The sequence below is a fragment of the Hippocampus comes genome, unplaced genomic scaffold (genome assembly GCF_001891065.2).
Source record: "Hippocampus comes isolate QL1 unplaced genomic scaffold, H_comes_QL1_v1.1 scaffold381, whole genome shotgun sequence".
In the NCBI taxonomy this organism is placed as follows: domain Eukaryota; kingdom Metazoa; phylum Chordata; class Actinopteri; order Syngnathiformes; family Syngnathidae; genus Hippocampus; species Hippocampus comes.
Window position 1 is genome coordinate 564,739 of NW_017805016.1, and position 19,513 is coordinate 584,251.

The 19,513-nt window shown below is 41.2% G+C and overlaps 2 protein-coding genes across 6 annotated transcripts; one reads left to right on the forward strand and one right to left on the reverse strand.

Moving 5' to 3' along the window:
• Window positions 1-622: 622 nt before the first annotated feature.
• On the reverse strand, window positions 623-12,029 carry tm9sf5 (transmembrane 9 superfamily protein member 5). Of its 2 annotated transcripts, XM_019863317.1 has the most exons (18): window positions 11,734-12,029; window positions 10,605-10,672; window positions 10,425-10,518; window positions 10,170-10,297; window positions 9,932-10,061; window positions 9,661-9,788; window positions 8,774-8,888; window positions 8,615-8,694; window positions 8,404-8,509; window positions 6,764-6,814; window positions 6,309-6,441; window positions 5,756-5,875; window positions 5,615-5,672; window positions 5,387-5,546; window positions 4,102-4,253; window positions 3,916-4,027; window positions 2,953-3,124; window positions 623-1,630 (listed from the first exon to the last, which is right to left on the reverse strand). In XM_019863317.1, exons 1-18 carry the CDS (start codon window positions 11,869-11,871, stop codon window positions 1,563-1,565), a joined length of 2,013 nt encoding a protein of 670 aa, XP_019718876.1. In that variant the 5' UTR covers window positions 11,872-12,029; the 3' UTR covers window positions 623-1,562. The 2 variants fall into 2 exon arrangements, with proteins under 2 accessions (XP_019718876.1, XP_019718877.1); XM_019863318.1 differs by lacking the exon at window positions 6,764-6,814.
• Window positions 12,030-12,741: 712 nt separating this feature from the next.
• rbmx (RNA binding motif protein X-linked) lies at window positions 12,742-19,446 on the forward strand. 4 transcript variants are annotated; one of them, XR_002167415.1, is made up of 10 exons: window positions 12,753-13,034; window positions 13,150-13,259; window positions 14,736-14,842; window positions 14,943-15,099; window positions 15,183-15,323; window positions 15,645-15,756; window positions 15,952-16,074; window positions 16,831-16,937; window positions 19,152-19,257; window positions 19,336-19,446. XR_002167415.1 is itself a non-coding variant. In XM_019863326.1 (9 exons), the coding sequence occupies exons 2-9, from the start codon at window positions 13,151-13,153 to the stop codon at window positions 17,919-17,921; spliced, it is 1,164 nt and encodes a 387-aa protein (XP_019718885.1). In that variant the 5' UTR covers window positions 12,742-12,868; window position 13,150; the 3' UTR covers window positions 17,922-18,300. The 4 variants fall into 4 exon arrangements, 3 of the variants coding, with proteins under 3 accessions (XP_019718885.1, XP_019718883.1, XP_019718882.1); XM_019863326.1 differs by lacking the exons at window positions 19,152-19,257; window positions 19,336-19,446 and adding an exon at window positions 17,614-18,300 and having other exon boundaries at window positions 12,742-12,868; XM_019863324.1 differs by lacking the exons at window positions 19,152-19,257; window positions 19,336-19,446 and adding an exon at window positions 17,614-18,300 and having other exon boundaries at window positions 12,752-13,034; window positions 13,132-13,259.
• The last annotated feature ends 67 nt before the right edge of the window (window positions 19,447-19,513 follow it).

A 19,513-nucleotide genomic window follows, 5' to 3' on the forward strand; every position in this document is an offset into this window, starting at 1 on the left:
TTACAATTTCATTTTACATCTGTACACTTGATCGACCTCATACAGTGCTGCTGTTTTTTTTTAATGTGACTTAATGTATTTTTGTGATTTTGTATTTTTACCAGAAAATGTCTGTAAGGGTTTATATTCACGGGTCAGTGTTTCATGTGCTTTTACATACAAAAACAATTAAAAAAGATTGACTAGTTTGTCATTGGCTTTTTTTGTGTGGAATGTATATGCAGGTTATTCTCAAATGACATGAATAATCTCTAAATTAAATAAAAACTTGGTGGGGGGGGGGGGGTCACGTTCACGCCTATGGTGGCCAAAACAAACCCTCAGACTGAGGTACGGTTATTAAACAGTCCCCAAATACGTGTAACAATCCACAAATGCTCATCATAATTCATATTTGTGCAGTTGGGTCAACCATTTAATAAGGCAATTGGGGGCTTCAGAAAATCTGAATGGGTGTATGTACCCCACTAAACCTTTTAAGTGAAGAACCGACATAATACATTGTCCGTCTTCTCACGCGACTAAATCCTAAACACAGTTAGCAATTCACTACTGGAGAGAGAGAAAGGACAATACGAATAGAGATTTTGCATTTTGCTTGTGAGCAAGAGAAGGAGCCGAGTGATGACATTTGACTTCATTTTCCAAACCAGAGTGAAAACAAGAAAATACATCACGTATCCATGTTTGCGTATACATTCAAGAGACGTGACGTTCGATTACTTGTATATATTTGCAAAACATTATCACCGTGGGTAACGACCCCCTCGCCCCACTGAAGCAAACAGTGTCAGAAACAAAAGCAATTAATCAGTAAATTCACAGACGCTACTCATTCGGATGAATTAAACAAGATGGAATTACAAGATCCTCCATTTTGGAACATGCTGCAGCCGAAATCTACAACGCCGGGCGCCCTCTCCTTTGATTCAAAGCAAACACATAAATATAAAGAGGGGAAAAAAAAAAAAAAGACATGTATCAGCAACAATGTCAGTGTTTTTATATGCTTTCTCAACTACAATACAGGCTGATATAGTTCAGGATTTAAAGCCCTAAAATGACAACAGAAAAGTCATGAGCATTCTTTCCTTTGTTCTGTCTATACAATGTATGTACAAGCAGGGTTTTTTTTCTCTCCCATCACTTCAGTAAACAACAACAACAACAACAAAAAGAGACCCAAAAATATTGTGTGGAAGCGAAATAGAAAATTAAAAGGCATTTGCATTTTCTTCATAAATCAAGAAAATGCTTTTGTTTGTTTGTTTGTTTTTTATTCCACAAAAAGCAAAATGCTCAAAATGATAACGAGGTCCTCCCGTTAGTCTGTAATAGTGTCGCACTGAATATTAGCAGTCGAGAGTGAACGCGCCAAAGAAAAACTATTGGACAGAGGTTTTTAAAGCACAAAAAAAAAAGAGGACGGGCTTAGCTCGGGGGGGTCTTGTAGGTGATGAATGGTGGTCTCACTTCTTTCTGGTCCTTACAAACATGTGGCCGTCAAACGGTCGGCCACAACAGTCTCTCACTAGCTCCCTCTCGCGCTCCCCTTTCGTCCTCTAGTCCACCTTGACCACGCTGTAGATCTTATTTACAAACCAGAAGCAAGCAAAGAAGCCGATTGTACCTGAGAAGGGAAAAATACAAACAAAAAAAAACAAATTAACAGCAATATGCACTTCATCGTTTTTTTTTTTTACCACTTTAAAGGGTAGAAAATGGCTTGAGAACAAATATATGAACTCTCTCACGCTTGAACTATCTGAAATGGCAGGTACCATGCAACATTTTGTTGCCTCAGGGTTGAATAGCCGGTGTTTTTTTCTTTCTTTCTTAGACAACAACTGAACAGCCATTCATGTCTCAAGTGCTGGCAACAAAAACGAGTTCACCCCGAAGTGAAAATGCTGAAATCATAAAAAGTTATATAAAAAGTGACTTTTTGTACTTCTACATAAGAGGGTAAATTCACCGTCCCTTCGTAACAACATCAGTCTTTCGTGTATAAAGTATACTATACATACGATCGTCACAAAAATGTGAGGGGCATACTGCACTACCTTTTGTGAGATGCTGCATTTCCTTAACTTTTGCTTCTTGACAGCTAAAAAGATATTCGTGCAACACAAACTTTAGCCAAAAGACTGTATCTCCTAAGTCATTTTTTTTTACTCTTTCGAAAACATTAAGAAGTCAATCTTCTCTCTGCGAGCTTTGCAGTCCAAGGCTGAATTACTGTGAGATCAAAGTTGAGGATGGGATGAAAAAGATCAAAATAGAAATTGGGAAAATGGCAAAGGATTATTGAGCTCCAAAATGCGGCTTGGATTATTCTCCGGCGATAATATTTTGACATTTTGTCCCCCCTTGCGACTTTGCAGCCTCCTTCTTAAGATAACGTCAACGGTTGTAATTTTTTTTTTTTTTAATCTGGCCCAATAGTGATGCAAGTACAGCAGATCATCTTCCTCCATGTGACATTACAAGACATTACAAGTTAGTTTTGTATGATTTTCTCCATTTGTCAGGATCCAAGACTTCCTTTACATAAAATGGGAGATATTTATTCAATAGCATTTGTGAGTTGGTCCCAATTTGATCGTAGTTGTACTTTCACCCGGCTGGACAAATCAATCAAAAGTCAGCATTATTGTTTTTGTTATGGACAGCCTAAGATGAGAAGTGGCTCACGACTGTAAACGCATGACTGCTGCAAGTGAATGTGATTTTATCGGTGCTGACGGAAGAAAGAGCAAACAATAGAGCGCAGACTACTTCCTGGTGTTGTGTTTCTTCAAGACCAGGATGTGCTCACAACACACCCCCATTGGAATTTGACAAACACACTCTGCTGTGAGACTACATCAGGTGTGCCATGAGAAATTATCCCATTTTGCTTAAGGAGAGCAGAAAAATAGCTTCATGTGTGACAAGACGATCGAGGCTCACCTGTGAAGAGGAAGAAGATGAGGACCATGATCATGGTGTATCCGAAGTAGAGGAAGGTGCTGGCTGCGCCGATGATTTGCAGTTTGGAGAAGAAATAGTGCACAGCGTAAATGAAAAGATAGACCGCAGTGAAGCCGCTGGTCAGGAAGGAACGCCACCACCAGTGGTAGTCCTGCACACACGTGACACAAGAATGACAAGTCAGGATTCCAGAATAATCGCAAAGCTATTGTTTGACACGCAGTTGAAGTAATTACGACTCTGGCTCATTGATGCCCTGAGACTGTTTCACCGAACCCCTAGGGTTCGAGCAAACCCAGGTTAAGAACCACTGACACACACATACATACATATAATTGAAAATGTAATTATGACTTAGTTTTACATAATAAAAATAGTGAATTTTTACTCTATTCTTTCAGGCTGACATTGAAACTATTTTTTAATGCAAATTAGATGGTCACAACTGCCCAGTAAGATGCAGTAATAATATTTTTTCCACAGAGGATATAAAATAGGCATATGTGAGTTCAAATATGCGTTTCCCGAAGGCTTACAACACCAGGACACCATTGCGAGTTTTGTAGCTTTTCTATGGTGTTTTGGATGTTTTTTCTTTGCAGTGATGTCACCCATTTTTTTAGACGTTAGGTGATTCCAATAAACATGGAAATCTTTGTTTTACATTGGTTTGTATGGTAAACTCCAACTGGGAGTGGCAATTACCAACCTGAAGCATATTTTTTGAAGAACTGTTCAGTCAGCCAAACTACTCCTAGTTTTAAAGTATACTGGCACCATCTAGTGCTCGTATATGACATAATTGCAAGACGTCTGCAATTCAAGCTGAGCATCTACATTGCTATCGCACTTTGATTGTATTCTTCCACATCCAAAACTCATTTTCTTAATAATTCTGGACTGAAATGTATGTGACGGCACGGTACATTGCTTTAAAGGTACCTCAGCACATAAGTGGAAGTAGCAGAGCAGAATGGTGGCCTCGGAGCACGTGATGAGCAGAATGATGAACACCAGGAACAGGAAGCCAAACATGTAGTACATCTGGTGGGACCTAACAAATGCAACGTATTTGACGCAGCGTTCCCTTTTTCAAACGTGGTGAGAACTCCTGCTGTGCCTGCTTACCAAATGCTGTTGAGGATGAAGAAGAGTTGGATGAAGATGCAGCCAAAGGGCAGGATGCCACCCATGACGATGCCCGGTATGGGCTTCGTGAAGAACGACTGCTCGGGAATTTGACGTGGGATTTGATTCGTTCTCACTGGTTGCTCAATTGCCTATGTGGATGGCAAAAGAAGTGGGGGAAAAAAAGATCGCAAATAAGCACATAATTCTCTCAAGAATTTACAGTAGAAACATTTAAATGGCATGAAGGTTGTGTGTAGAGAGAGACAGAAAAGGCGTATTGGGCAAAGATGCAGATGCTTTTGTGATCACTCACATTCAATTCAAATGACCAGCATTTTTCAGAATGAAATTGATGGCACGAAATTCACGAAAATCATACCGAAAAAGCACAACTATTGTTTCCTCACAATGTATGCACTTGCTTTTTACTTCCGTTTGTCCCAGCTTTTACTTTGGGTGTATGTTTTGAATTTTATTCCATGAAACCATGACAGTGATTTGTCTCACAAACATTGACTGCTCAGCCAAGAAAACTGCTGACGATCATGCGAAAACAAATGAAACGCTTGCAGAGGGACAGAATGGGCAATCCGAACAACTTTGCTGCATTACTCTACTAGACAGCCAACGGAATTCTGGTTGTGATGATTGATTTAGGTAATAACTTACCATGTATTTGATGTAACAGAGTGCTTTCCTGTGTAAGTTAAGTGATCAAATCTGTGTTGTGGTCCTGAAATTGTTCATGCGTTATGGGACTCAATAACTGTAAGAACAACAAAAATATGACGAGGACCGTCATATTACGCCATTAATGCCTACATGTATTATTGTACCGTGTTACTTTTGTAATGCAACTGCATGTCCCAAACTCTGGGACGGGATACCGTTTCCTTCCAATTGGTGTCACTTCACAAGTAGGTTTCGCTGAAATCTGTCATAAGCCACAGCTTTGGTAGCCCATAAACCATTTAAAAAAAAAAAAAAAGACCATGCAGAGCAATGATATGGTAAAAAAGGTGGAGGAACCACTCAAATTAAACTTTGGTGTCCACTAGTGGGCCGCAAAATATCATCTTGCGGGCTGCAAATTGCCCCCAGGCAGCGAGTTTGAAACCAATTATCTAGACAAATAAAAAAATCGATCGTGGTGAACTTCCAATTTGAACCCGGAAATGATTATGTTTAAGTCGTCACCTTCGACAACAAAAAGCGGTCTCAACCGGTCTTCCAGAGTTTGTGTGAAGATGTGAAACTACAGTATATTTCCCATGATACGTACAGGCTTCTTGAATCCAAAGTAGGCACCGATGAAGGTAAGTGGCACAGAAATTCCAAACCACAGGGCCAGGATGGCCACAAGGGTCCCAAAGGGGATGGCTGCCGATGACCCCTCCACCCACAGGATCAGGTTCATCAGGAAGAAGTCAGCAAACACAATACTGCAGAAGAAGAGGTGGTGAGGGAATGAGTCCAGCACAGAGGAGACATTTTTAGTCAGGGAACAAACCCGGGGCACAGGAGCGCAGTCAATAGGACATTTGTCTTCCACTTCTCTCCTCCAAAAGCTGAAATAAAATAAAAGATCAGAACATCCCGATGAGAAGGGTCACAGCTTGACTTGTGTAAAGCTTCTTGTCAGCCATCTTACTTTTGTACAAGCGTGCCGAAACGTAGCCGGCGGGGGTGCCGAGCAGGACCCAGAGAACCACGGCGCACGTCATGAGTGCACCCCTGTTGGCCGGGGAGAGGAAGCCCAGGCAGGCCAGAACTAAAGAGGAAGCACAGTCCGTCGTTACATTCGCTTAATTGTACCCGGCCGGCACTATCAAGTTGCTTACTGTAGATCAAAAGAAAGAAAAAAAAAAAAAGTCTACACAGCCCTGCTCAAATGCCATTTTTTAATAGATAGAATTACTTCTAAAAAATATTAAACAGTGACAGCCCTAGTTGAAAACTTTATATATAACTGACGAAATGCTTCGGATTAGCGCATAACGATACCGGTACATGAACGGCCAAGTCAAATTTTTTTAACATAAAAACCAAGCATATGCTTGAAAACCAGGCTCAAATTTAGACCAAAAAAAAAAAAAAACACACAGTCACCTCACACAGCAAGGTCTCATGTCAAATTCTGACTTGTCTTTCTTGTCGTACCTGTTTGCCTCATAAATCATTTTCTATCTATTGCGTGATCTTACACAGCGTGATGAACGTCATGATGAAGATCTGCGTTCCCTGTCCGAGGAAAATGGAGAGCAGCATGCCTTTCCTGGGTGGGCGGAACACATCGCCGTGCACCTGCTTCCAGCCCGACTCCTCCTGTGCATCTTCCTGTAAAAGGGGAAAGCGAGACGGAAAATCAACAAAGCAGTCCATACGTGTGCGGTGAAAAGCTTACGTTTAACCAGCCACCACGCAGTGAGTTGTACCTGCTCGCTCAAAATTTGCTAGCGAAGCGACAAGAGGTGAACACAGAGCTGTAAAATTTGGTGTGCTTCCACTACGATCAGTCTGACCTTTGAAATTAATACATTTATACTCCTGCAGTCACACCACATTTTACATTCCCCTCTCGTGTGTCGGCTTGTGCTTCAATCTCACCCCAACACCTGATCGAAGGACCACAACAGTGTTTGCTTTTCAGCAGGCTTACATAAAAGGGAGTAGATTTCGCCTTGGTCGATGGAAGCTTTATCAAGTTTTCCTGCGAAATGTGACAACACGTTGATGGAGAAAGACAAACTTAATATTATCATGTTTCAAAGTTTCATTTCAGGATATGCTTGATTGACCTCGAACGCTATGTTCTCACAACTTGTACACAATGGAGCACACAGAAAAAAGGGCCAACTTGAGCTGAATGAAGCCAAGGCCTCATTAACTGATAATATAGACAGGAAGGTGCAACTTCAGGAGGGCAGCATGACAAGGTGTCCTTCAGTTTGTTACAGTGTCTCAATTCATGCGAAATCTACCCATTGTATTAACAAGGTATCCATTGTTTGCACCAGAAGATGTTTTGGCCTCCAGGTGTCCACTGAGGGACATATCGGTGGGCTGGGCTGGGAAGCGCGACATGCAAATAAGGAGGAATATTTTTCTGATATGTTACTTGTATTTTGTATATCCTGTGAATAAAAAGTGCTCAGCGGAGGTGCGAAGGTGGGGTTTCGATCTGAGAGGAAACACGACTTGTGTTGCCTTCAAGGAACTTCGCCTCCTTTGCTGATCAGCAAAAGACATCTGTTCCTGAGTTGAGTCGAGTCTTTTCATTCAAAGTTCAAGATATTCGGGTGAATTCCCTGACACACGTTCAGGGCTCAAAGGTATTTCATTTCACACTGTAGAATTCAGTGATAAACAGGGGGGAATCCTTCACCCTCAAGAGATGAAGGGTTTTCAGGCTACCACCAATTAAAATACTATTTAAAATGTAACAAGTTTTTGCTTTGATATTTACTCTTTCAACTATACGATGACATTATCTATACCAAATAAGGAATAATTTTGATTCCAACTTTAGTCACCGGAAGATCCTTTATCTGCCTTCGCCATTTACACAGAACCCAGCAAATGTCATGGGGCTACTTGCGGCAAGTGCTTTGACATTGAGACAGAGCACTCTGCAATCGGATAATTACGTGAGATGACAACAGCGCCACCGTTCCAACTTTTTCCCAAATGCGGACTATCGCTCAACCACTTGTTGTCTATAGAGTTGGGGAAATTTTTTTGACTTACAAACGTTAAACGGTGACACTGAAGTTCACAACAAACAGCAGATTAAAAAAAAAAAAAGACAAAAAAAAAACCCAGGTGCTTGCTGTCTATTGCCAATTCGAGTTGAAGCTGAAACATAAAACAAAGAACTCCAAGTGTACTTCACCAAATTGACTAACTTTGAAAAATCTTGTCAGCTTACTGCTAATGCACAATGCAAAACGGCTTTCATTGTATAGCCCGGTAATCCTAGAAAGGGGATCTCCCATTTGCGGCCCCTTCTCAACGTTTCACTTGAATCTTCAATAATTACGGGGGTGGTCTGCAACATAAGCCCCACGATGGTATCCGATTGTGGAATACAGTATGAAACTACACACACAGCGTCAATATCTCGCTTTGCTGAGTTCTGTGTAAAAGGCAATGGCGGCTAATGCTCAATCTTCTGTTGCGGCAAGTCAATTCTGTTTCAAGAGGCTCATGTAAGCTTTCAGGAGTCAGCCAATTTGCGTACACCTTCGCTAACCTGTTTGTGACGATCATGCACATGGAGAGTGTGGATGTTGCTTGTACCTGGTCGACCTGGTTGTATCTGGCAATGTCCTTGTGCAGCGTTCTGAGCATGATCATGGCTACCATGCCGGACAGGAAGAGCACGATGACTAAGGAGTTCATGATACTAAAGACCAAGACATACATAAATATGCGTTAGCGCCTGCTGATAAAAAAAATAAAAATAAAAAAAAAACGTGTGTAAATATGAATGTGAAACAAGCGCTCCTACCTAAACCACTGGATATTTGTATGTGGCATAGACACCAGGATGTAGTCCCACCTGGACGCCCATTTGATCAAGTTGTTTTCCTGTAGAAGGAGGTGAAAAGTTCAATGATAGTAATCGTATATTATAATACACGTGTCTTAGATGAATACAAAGACTTACTTCAAACGTGACTGAGTAGGTGTAAACGATGGACACGTCATTATTGAACTGGCTAGGCACCTCCATCGGGGCAGTGCTTTCGCAGTTTGGGGTCTTCTCATCTGCATGGTTGATACTATTGTGGTGGAGGAAGGGCACAAAGCATGTCCAAATATATTCCTACTAATGCAGCTCTAAGGTTTAAAACAATCTTTGATCTCTTTCATCTCAAACTGCTTTAAACAAAGCGTATGAGGGAAAAGTGGTTCGGACTGCACGACTGTCCGTGTTTTATGTTATGTGTTGTTGTTTATTATTTTACTTTACATTAACTGTTGACTTAAGCGCTTTGTTACAGCTGCCGCTGTTGTGAAAGCGCTATATAAATCACCATGTATTGTATTGTAATCGAAAGATACACTGGAAAACAACAAGGGAAATCCAACGAGTATTGTTAGCGGGAAAAAAATGCCTGGAAAGCCACATAAAACCACCTTTAACAGATCTACCCTTGAAACCCACATAAATTCAAATTTTAATCTTGTGAGAAAGTGAACATTAACGGTTACCTTCATTGGGCCCATATTAAGCACTGCTTGCAAAGAAAAATCGGAAGTAGCCTGGTGCCTTTTCCCGGTGATGTGAGCATCAAGTAGTTACAACAGAAAGAGCTGACATTTTTAACGGTAAAAGCAAGATTGCAATTGAGTTTCCAAACATATATTCTACAGTGAATGCATGTTTTATGATGGCAAATGTTCTCTTCCAAAGGAGATTATTTTTATTTGTATTGTTTCCTAACATGGAAAACGCTTTTAAAAATTAAACAAATCGGCATAATTGTCCCCAAATGGATCCCGCTCGCCCTTGATGGTTGTAGTGTATATGCAACCGTCGTCAATGCTTACCTCTTGGGCTCCAGTGTGGCAGCAACCAGCCGAGCTCCTGCCCACCCGTCAGCGGCTCCGTTGTGGTAAAAGATCTTGATGTCAACGTGGTTGAAAACGTAAAATGTCTTCTTCTTGTTGAACTCAGCCTGGGGAGGGAAAAAAAAAATGTCGAAAGATTACAAGGCTACATATTTCAAAGAACTTCAACACACAGTGTCAAAAAATACTTCTTGGTGTTATTTTGTGTACCGATTTAAACAGAATTTCAGAAATGGTGGTCACAGCTTACATTAATAACACAAGCATCCTTAGGTCGGCCGTCAGAAGTAACAAGGCAACCAATGGGGAAACCCGGGTTGCAGTATTTCTGGTTGTCTTCGACCTCATAGCACCACGTGACAGGCATATTGTCGATGATCCTGAAACAACAGCAAGCGGCACTCAAACACCAAACTTTTTTTTTTTTGTTATGACCCTAAGCAAACAAAGTATCGAGATAAGCTCAGCTAAACTGTGACCAAGCCAACCAGTGATGCTGATAGTTGAGCTGCATTCCCATTTTGATGAAATCCAGTCGGGTAGCGTCCTGTTGGCTGTCCTTCTTGTACGTTTTGGTGCACACCGCCTTGCACTTCACATCTTGTTTGAAGTTAAACTGCGAAAAGAGGGGAAAGCGCCCATGTTGAATCAGCAATCCATTTCTGACTGGACACAAGAGAAATGAATGCGCATCTAAAATAAGCAACACAATTACACATGCTTTGTTTTCGCATGACACCTACTTTGTACGGCGAGGACTCGATACGTTCGCCAAACAACACCTGTCCCAGATTCTCCGAAGGCCTCTTTTCCTTTTCATCCTTGCAAAAGTCGAATCTTGAATAAATGTAAAACATACAATTAGCACAGGCACACTCCTTTGGACAGTGGGTGCTCAAAAAGTTGGAGAAAGAGTCACTTACACGTCATATTCATAAGGCAGGACGGACTCGACTGAATCCAAGCGATTGACAAACAGCTCTATCTGTGTCTGCAGGCAAGAAAAACGTGTGTATCAGAGTAATTTGGCAAGAATGAAATATATAAAGGAAAAGATCAGGTTGCCAAACATTTTGGCTAAAGTTTTGTTTGTAAATTACTTGTATAACTAAACTGCATTTACAAAATAGTTAAAGGTAACAAGCCATGTAGATCAGCTCTTTATCCCATTTAAGGGAAGAGAAAGAAACTTAATCTCACTGAACATTTTGGTTCTGATAGAGTAGTTTTGAAACAAATTATTCAATCACATTCATGAGCAGTCTGTGTTCAAAGGGAGTTTTCAATTATATCTTAGCAGTGACATTTCTTTAAACTTTAATGACTTTAGTGATTTTTAAGCAATAATTTGTCTTTATGGCACATGGCACAATAATACAATCAAACATTAATGGTAAAGTTAAATATTGAAAGAAAACTGGGGGGGGGGCGTACATGAACTGTACCTAAATACTGTACAACTGTATTGTACTTAGAAAGTGAGAATCACTCAAACTCGTCACAATTATTACCATGAACAATTTCGATAATCAAGACAAGAACTATTTTGCGTTCTGTGTAACTGTTTTTAATGTTGCTGGTCTTTATCTTAGTCTTCTCGATATCATTGAAAACGAGCGCTTTCCTAAATGAGCCTTCGAGGTTTAAATAAAGCTTTGAAATGAAATTAAACGGAATGGTTAAATACAAATTGGGACTGATTCAGTACTGCTTTGTTTCTCGTAGTGTAAATCGAAGCAGACTTCCATCATGGATCTCATGGGTGCTTTTTAGACACGTATTGTTATCAGTTCGGCGGATTTGCTCACGACATAAAGGATTCAGAATTTCGCTGAAATACACGTCAGGGTGGAAAAAGTGCAACAAACCCAGCTAGCAGCAAGGGACACAACAATGCTCATGCTGTTTGCAGCCGATAATCGGGGCCTTGAGGAAAGGCTAACGTTAGCTAGCAACGTAAACATTGAAACCAAACATAGGCAAAGGCGCCGAATTCGGCGGAAAATCCACTGCATCGTTACCGAAACGAGAGATTGATCACTTCTTTCCTACCTGGCAATCTGAATCACCTTTGCCGACTTCGCAAAAACTAACTGGGGCTAAACCCGGAAGATAGAACGCCGAGCACGGGCAGAAACGTGAGACGAAAAAGAAAAGCAGCCAATAACCAAATTCTATTCGCCGTCTCATTTTATGTGCGAGTCGTCAAGTTTCGAGCCTGCGTCAAAAGGGAATGTATCTTGTCCGAAAAAAGGGTGCGCTGGTGGAACAAGGATAGCTGGTTCTTGTACGCAGCGACGTCAGCAAAAGCTGCGCTCAGTTTCCGCCTTGCCTCACTCTGTCCTGTCTGCCTCAAACTCAACCAACGGTGACGTTTCACTATTGCACGTGACGCGGAAACGATGCGCTCAACACAAAAGCTGGCGTCGCGGAATTCACAATAAAAGTCATAAAAGTCACTCGCGATTTCTTCGATCATCATTTGACAATCAAAAGGCACCTCACCAATATCATACATTTTTATATAACTGTCTTTTTTCTTTTCTTCCATTCCTTTTTATTAAAAGTAGAAAATTACCATTGAAAAAAGTTGAAAACCACTGCTGAAGAGAATTTCGCTATAAAATAACAGTAAAGTAATGTTATTTTAAAATCCACTTAATATAATCTATTTTAACAGTAACAATATTGTACAGTATTTTAATTGTTACAATTGTATTGTTTTGTTGTTTCTAATGATTTTTTTCTTTAAAAAGTACTGCATTGCGGTCGAATTCGATGTGTGTTAATGTGTAGCACTTTCAACCGTGGTTGTTCTTGATTTGTCATAAATAAAATTGCGTTGAGTTGCATAATAAAATATATATTTACCCATTTATTTTCCGCACTTAATCTCAATTTTTTTAAAACGAGTTAACTCACTCGAGCTCTCAGTGGCTCAAATCGGAAAGAATAATTAAATTGACAGATGCTGTTGTCTTCCTCTTTTCCACATGCCAATAAAGTAGGTGGCAGTAATGGGCCTGTATGCTGGTTGCCACACGCCAATCAAATCCAAACAGGAAGAAGACAGCGAAGAAGAAGAAGGGGTGGAGCCTGAATTCGCTTGTTGAAAAGCGTTCTTTTCTCTTTTGTGGCGCCTTTCGCCTTTTTGTGCCACATCAACATTAAGAGGACTCATACCGAGGTATTGTGTCTTCCTTTATAACATCCTGAGTGGCCGACGGAAAGCTATCTTCTTGTTGTTTACAATCAAACGCCCGCTTCGTTTCGCGCCTCGAGTAACGAACGCGCTGCAGCTGGGGTGGGGGGCACTGTTATCGCCATTTTGCTTCCTCAACAACCCAAGCAAGGTAGGTTACGCCTCGTGTCTCATTATTTACATATTATGGCGCACGCTTCTTTAAAAGAAAAAAATGTTTTCAATTCCTGAGACAATTTTGTTTATAGAAGTTGATTTTTGTGCAGCATGGCAGAGGCAGACCGACCAGGCAAGCTGTTTATCGGCGGGCTGAATACCGAGACCACCGAGAAGGCCTTGGAGCAGTACTTCAGCAAATATGGCAGGATTGTTCAAGGTGAGGATAGATGTTTCTTAGCTTTATCATCCGTTCACAACAGCCACCTTATCATTTTAGGGTACATCTTATTGCTACAGCGTGAAGTATTGAAGAAGCGTCCCGCGTGCGAGCACAGCATGAGCACCACGATTGCGCTTAGCTGGCTGAGTTTTAACTTGTATTAAGGGGTTAAAAAACATGGTTACTGAATGCAAGGAGTAGACATGACAGGGTCCTTATAAGTCAAGAGTGACATAAATTTGGCCAACCATCTTTTGAGTAAAAGCTACAGCTAAGACAATTTCAAGCATAGTTTCGTTAGTTTTTTTTAACGTAACCCACCCAGATCCATAGGTAGACGCATCGTAACGCACTTAACAACGAAAATACTTTTGTTCGGCAATCTCCGGCGAGTGACGCCATTTACAGAATGCAAAGTGCCAGTAAGCCATTGTACTGCATTGTTGTTGATTGTTCCGTGAACTGCTCTTTGCCATTGGTATTGAGTTGTTTGACGAAATGTCTCGTGCTGTGTAGCGATGCCCTGTTCACATTCGGGGCAAACAGTTGTTTGAGTGGCCAAAAGAAAAGTATAGGGTGCGTGAATACTGTAGGCCAGAAAATTGGAACGACACAGTTTCGTTCTCCCAAGCGAATGAATTTTATGCCGGTGTCAGCGAGCATTCTTGTAACAAGCGTTTGGAGGACCTCTGTTTTCTTAACCATATTTGCAAAAAAGGGTAGGTGCGCTATCTTCAATTAGTAACTCTGGCTGTTGTTTTTAAAAACATTTGATTAAAAGTATTATACATGTACATGAGAGGGGACTACAGGAATCTGGCAGGCTGAAATTTGGAGGCTCTGCATGATTTTAAGTTGAACAGTCTCTATCTGGACCATTGATTCCCAGCCAGTGTGCCGGGGCGCATTAGTGTGCCATGAGAACTATAACGGTATGCCGCGGACCAAATTGGTGACAAAAATATTTATTAATAACAAATAATGGATCTTTGTCCCTCTATCTATGCCAGAAACCTATAGTGACAGAAAGAATAAATAAATGATCTTCTATTAGATGGCAAAAAAGATGAAATTGACATACATCCTCTTTTTGTGACGATTTTGTTTGGTGGTGTGCTGTGCGATTATTTTTTTTCCCAACTTAAAATGTGTGCCTTGGCTCAATAAAGGTTGGGGTTCGCTGCTGTAGACAATTAGTGATCAAAATAGTTGATTAATTTAATAAGTTGTTGTTTAGTTGTTGCATCTCAGAAAAAGAGAATAGAAAATGTAATTCATTTTCATTCATGACTCCTAATATACTTAATGATGACAATTATTGTTATTTTGGAAAATGTGGGACACGTGTGTGTGCGTGCGCGTGTGCGTGTGCGCTATCTATCTATCTATCAAGATAGATAGACAAATTTTGATTTGAGGTTAACTGAAGGCGTACCCCAGTAATGTACTTACTCGATTTTCCTCTGTTTCCAGTTCTTTTGATGAAAGACCGTGAAACAAACAAGTCAAGGGGTTTTGCATTTGTGACATATGATAGTCCAGCCGATGCAAAGGATGCTGCACGTGAGATGAATGGAAAGGTATGGATTTTTCCAAAAAGTAATAATAACTCATGCATTCTCGTGATATATAAAAAATGATGTTTACAATTGGTGCTCTCATTTTTTATGTACTACATAGTCTCTTGATGGCAAGGCCATCAAAGTGGAGCAGGCTACCAAGCCTAATTATGACAATGGTGGTAGACGAGGACCCCCACCCATGCACTCTCGCAGCCGTGGCCCACCCAGGGGCCTCCGTGGATCAAGGGGAGGTGGGATGAGAGGCCCATCCAGAGGTAAATCTTCATTTGTAGACTTTGGAATGGGATATCAATATCGGTCAATGTATGTCTTTTTTTGTTTTCTGTTGCGCTTGCAGATTACTATGATGATGACGACGACGAACCCTTCTTTAAGGGGATGTCATCAAGAGGCCCCCCGCCAATGAAGAGAGGACCCCCAATGCGCAATGGAGGCCCCCCACCCAAGAGATCTGCCCCATCTGGTCCAATGAACAGACGTAAGTTTTGTCCTATGTCCTCTATTGGTAACGATTATTTTAATAATCAATCGTCAGAGCATTTGATCATGTTGATCATTTTCTGATGACAAGGAGATATTTATCCAATTTAAAGCTGATCAGTTTGCGTTCTTGGAGAAAAAAAATATGGAGTGTTAAATTAGATTTCCAGGGATTTGGATAATTTTAGGTAAAAAACAAAATATTTATATTAATATTTGTATTTATTACATTGTTAAATGATGACTTGCTTCTTCGTCGTCGCAATCCAAATATTTTATTTTAATGACAAAATGTTCATGTCATCACTTTGCTTTTCAGCCCCAATGTCAAGGGACAGGGACCCCTATGGTCCACCCCCTCGCAGAGACTCCATGATGTCCAGAAGGGATGACTATCCATCACCGAGAGATGACCACTACTCAAAGGATGGGTAGGGCACTTAAAATCGAATATCCACTTGTGTTTTTATTTTTTTGTACTGTTTATCCATAATCTCTTCATAGTAATATGTCCTAATTATATTTGTAGCCTAATGCATTGCACCACATGTAGCTAGAAAGAATCAATCGTTTAAAATGCTCTTCAGTTTAAATTACCAGTATGAATCTGATTCATCTTTTGACAGCTACTCCAGCCGAGATTATAACTCAAGAGATTCAAGGGACTATGGTCCGCCTCCCAGGGATTATTCATACCGCGATTACTCCAGTTCCCGGGACGACTACGGCTCAATGTCAAGGGGTTACAAGTAAGTGTGCTTGCCGTTTGAACGACTTTTTATCGTACGCCGTTTTATTTATTTATTTTTTTTTTTGTTTGTTTGTTTTTGTGGGCTATTATGTTTTGTAAGCCGTTTTATTTATTTATTTATCTTTTTTGTTTGTTTGTTTTTGTGGGCTATTATGTTTGGAAAGTCAGATTGATTAATTAATAATGTCATTGATTTTCCAGCAGAGTACATGAGTCCCCGACCTTTTGTTTGCACAATGGACGACATTAAAAAACAAATGAGCACTATGCTCAATATAGTTGCTTTAATTAACGGGGGTCCTGTGGATGGTTTTCTCCACGAACCAGTTCCGTAGCATAACATGTTGTAAGACGGGTCATCATAGGGAGGGTCCCAAAATAAAGATTTCTCTTCACTTTCTATTTCACTTGTGCTGTTATTGCATGTTAGGATATATTTTGAAAGCGACCATACTACAACTCATTTATGTTGAAAATAGCATAAGACAGCTGTACTGCGACACAAGTGTTGAAATATTGGTGCGTGTTCTGTCACTATAGTTGTGCAGCAGAAGGGCACGTTGAAATTCCTCTGTAGATTGTCTCGCTGGAAGAGAAGATGTCAGAAAGCGAAGATCAGTCAACACCATGCTTTAAATGTTGACGCACAATGTAAAGTCGACTAACCGGTTTAGCCCACCAGTTAGGGTGCCTCGCAAAGGTTCATCCTTGCACCTCACACAATCACCAAAGTCACTTTTTGTCCTAATTGCAGTGACCGTGATGGCTATGGTGGAGGACGAGATTCCAGAAACTACATGGACCGTTCGAGTGGTGGCGGCGGAGGCGGCGGCTCATACCGAGACTCGTTTGATGGTTACGGTAAGATATTTCTATCCAGGTGTAAGACGAAACAACAGGCACGAAGAGGAGCTGAATACTTACCCAACCCTTGTTTCCATGAAAGAACCACCCAAAGGAAACAACTTTTGAAATGTTCTCAGACCCTTTGCTGCTGCCAACAAACATTTTTTTTCCCTCAGCTATTAATTTGATCAAGCATTGGCATCTGTTTGTCCAATTCCTATTACCGCTGCATTCTTCAAAAGATAAATGTGCCTCAGAAATGTTGTTAATAAGGCCAGAGTTGACCACCATAAGGAGCCAGAAACAGTCCTTGGAAACCGCAGAACAGAACGTGTTGCCCAACAAAAAGCTCTCCCTCAAGGAGTTTCCTTCAAATAACCATCAAGACTACTCTGAAAACTTGGAGCTCTAAAAAGGAGAAGTGTCCTCAGAAATCAATGGCATGTTGAAACCAATAACTCGAGTACTCCATGTGGCTGGATCTTAACTGCCCCCAAATGTCTGCAATGACCGTGTTCAATTTAGAACTACCATCAGCACCACCACCAGATGGTAGATGTAAATGCAACCATCTGTTCAATTAGCGCATCACAGAATTCAATGTACTGGCAAAGAAAGAGAAGCAAACCTGCAAGAACAACAGAAAATGTCAATTGTATCTTGCCAATTACCTGCCCCGTTGACCCTGCAGGTAACTCTCGCAGCGCCCCACCTTCACGGGGCCCCCCACCGTCCTTCGGTGGGGGCAGTGGAAGTGGTCGTTACGACGACTATGGCGGCAGTTCCCGGGATGGCTATGGCGGGCGCGACAGTTACAGCAGTCGGAGTGAGCCGTACCCATCTCCCCGTGGCGAGCGCATGGGTAGGCAGGAGAGGGCTCCTCCCCCTGGCGAGAGAGGATACCCTCCTCGCGATTCGTACGGCTCAAGCCGCGGAGGGCCACGGGGCGGCCGTGGAGGCAGTCGACCCGACAGAGGCATGCCTCGCAACAGATATTAGAATGGACATGGAAGTCTCGCTGAAGCAGATGGAAGTATTCTTGCAGCGTTCAAAGCTTTGTGGGAGAAGCCTGACAAAAGCAAAACAAAATCCCACCATGTCTAAATCTGTGGATTGCGTTTTAGCTTTAAATTGTACCTAGTTTTCCAAATTTTCATGTGTTCACTTTTTTTTTTTTTTTAATATATCTTTCTCATGTGACGGTACAGTTACCGAGGGTTTTTTTTTTTATACACGTTCAGTGCTGCTGGAATCTGCAATGCCCTATAAGTTTGGCTTTCCGACTCTAATAAAAGTTATTAGTTGTACCCTGACCACTCTGAGCATCAATACTCCAACAAGACCAAACGCCTGGATGTGATTTTAAAAAAAAACAACAGCATTGTGTAGAAGTTCTCTGTAAAGTTTAGCTGGTGAGTCTCTGCTCTGGACCTTCACTCAAAAGAGAAACTCGTCACTGTTGTGTTCAAAGGGTTAGGCAAATGTCACTGTCGAAATGTTCCAATGTAGTTCCCTCTGAAATGGATCCGTCATCCTAGAGCCATTCGCTGGCACGCTACGACAAAACCAAAGGCAAGAGCAACCAAATGCAAGCTTCTATCCTACAAGAACCATAGGCAGCTGCTGGTAAGCAAAGCAACCCTCTTCTGTTTCACATCTGTAAATGCCTTTCATTGTTCCTGTATTGCACTGAATTCAAGACACTAGGGCTTCAAAGGACTACAAAAAAAAGAATGGATTTCAACTTGAATGCGCCTTGATATTTGTAGCTACATTTGGCAAAACTGGAATGAGCTCCGAGGCAAGCTAAGACCTTTTGTCCCTTGCCCGCAACGAACCTATTTTTTTTTTTTTTTTTTGCAAGCTGAACCCTGAAAACGGAGATCCTTTTTATACTTGTCTAATCCAAGTACTAGTCAAAAGTAAGCAAGGTTGGCATAAATGCTTGCAATACTCTAGGCAAAACAGTTTCCAAGGCTGTCTTTGTCACTGTAAAATTGCAATAAAATGAACGTCCATTGTCAGTCTCAAAACCTTTTCCTCAAACAAAAAGGAGACCTCTGGAAGACCACCGCCACTGCCACCACCCAACTGGAAACAATCGTTCAAGTGAAAGGCAGTCGGACCAAGGACTTTAAAGTTTTTTTGTTTTTTTTTTTGTGTGTGTGTGCATGTTTTAATGAATACACAAAGAGAAGGGCGGAGGTTAATTTTGTTCTGTCATTGCAGGATGAACACTGGACGGCAAACAAACCTCGATACACACTGCAACTCTGTCCGTTGGTACTCCCGTCGGACCAGTAGGCCGATGATGAATACGTCCCAATCCGTGGAGGTTGTGAGACTATTCAATTTGTTTGGGTAGTCCAAATCTGTCTGTGCATTGATGCTTTGAATGCTTGTTGTCCTTTAGTGTCTGCCACAGCCCTGCGACAACTCCGTGAAAGACTGCTGGATAATGAGAAGAGGCTGGGTGTTGGGCTCAAAATGTACTTTTTAATAAATGGCAAAAAAAAAAAAGCTACTCTGTTGAGTGTGTCGTCATCAAAGACTGAAAGAAATGAGCTTCAAAACTGAAGTTCTATTCCAGT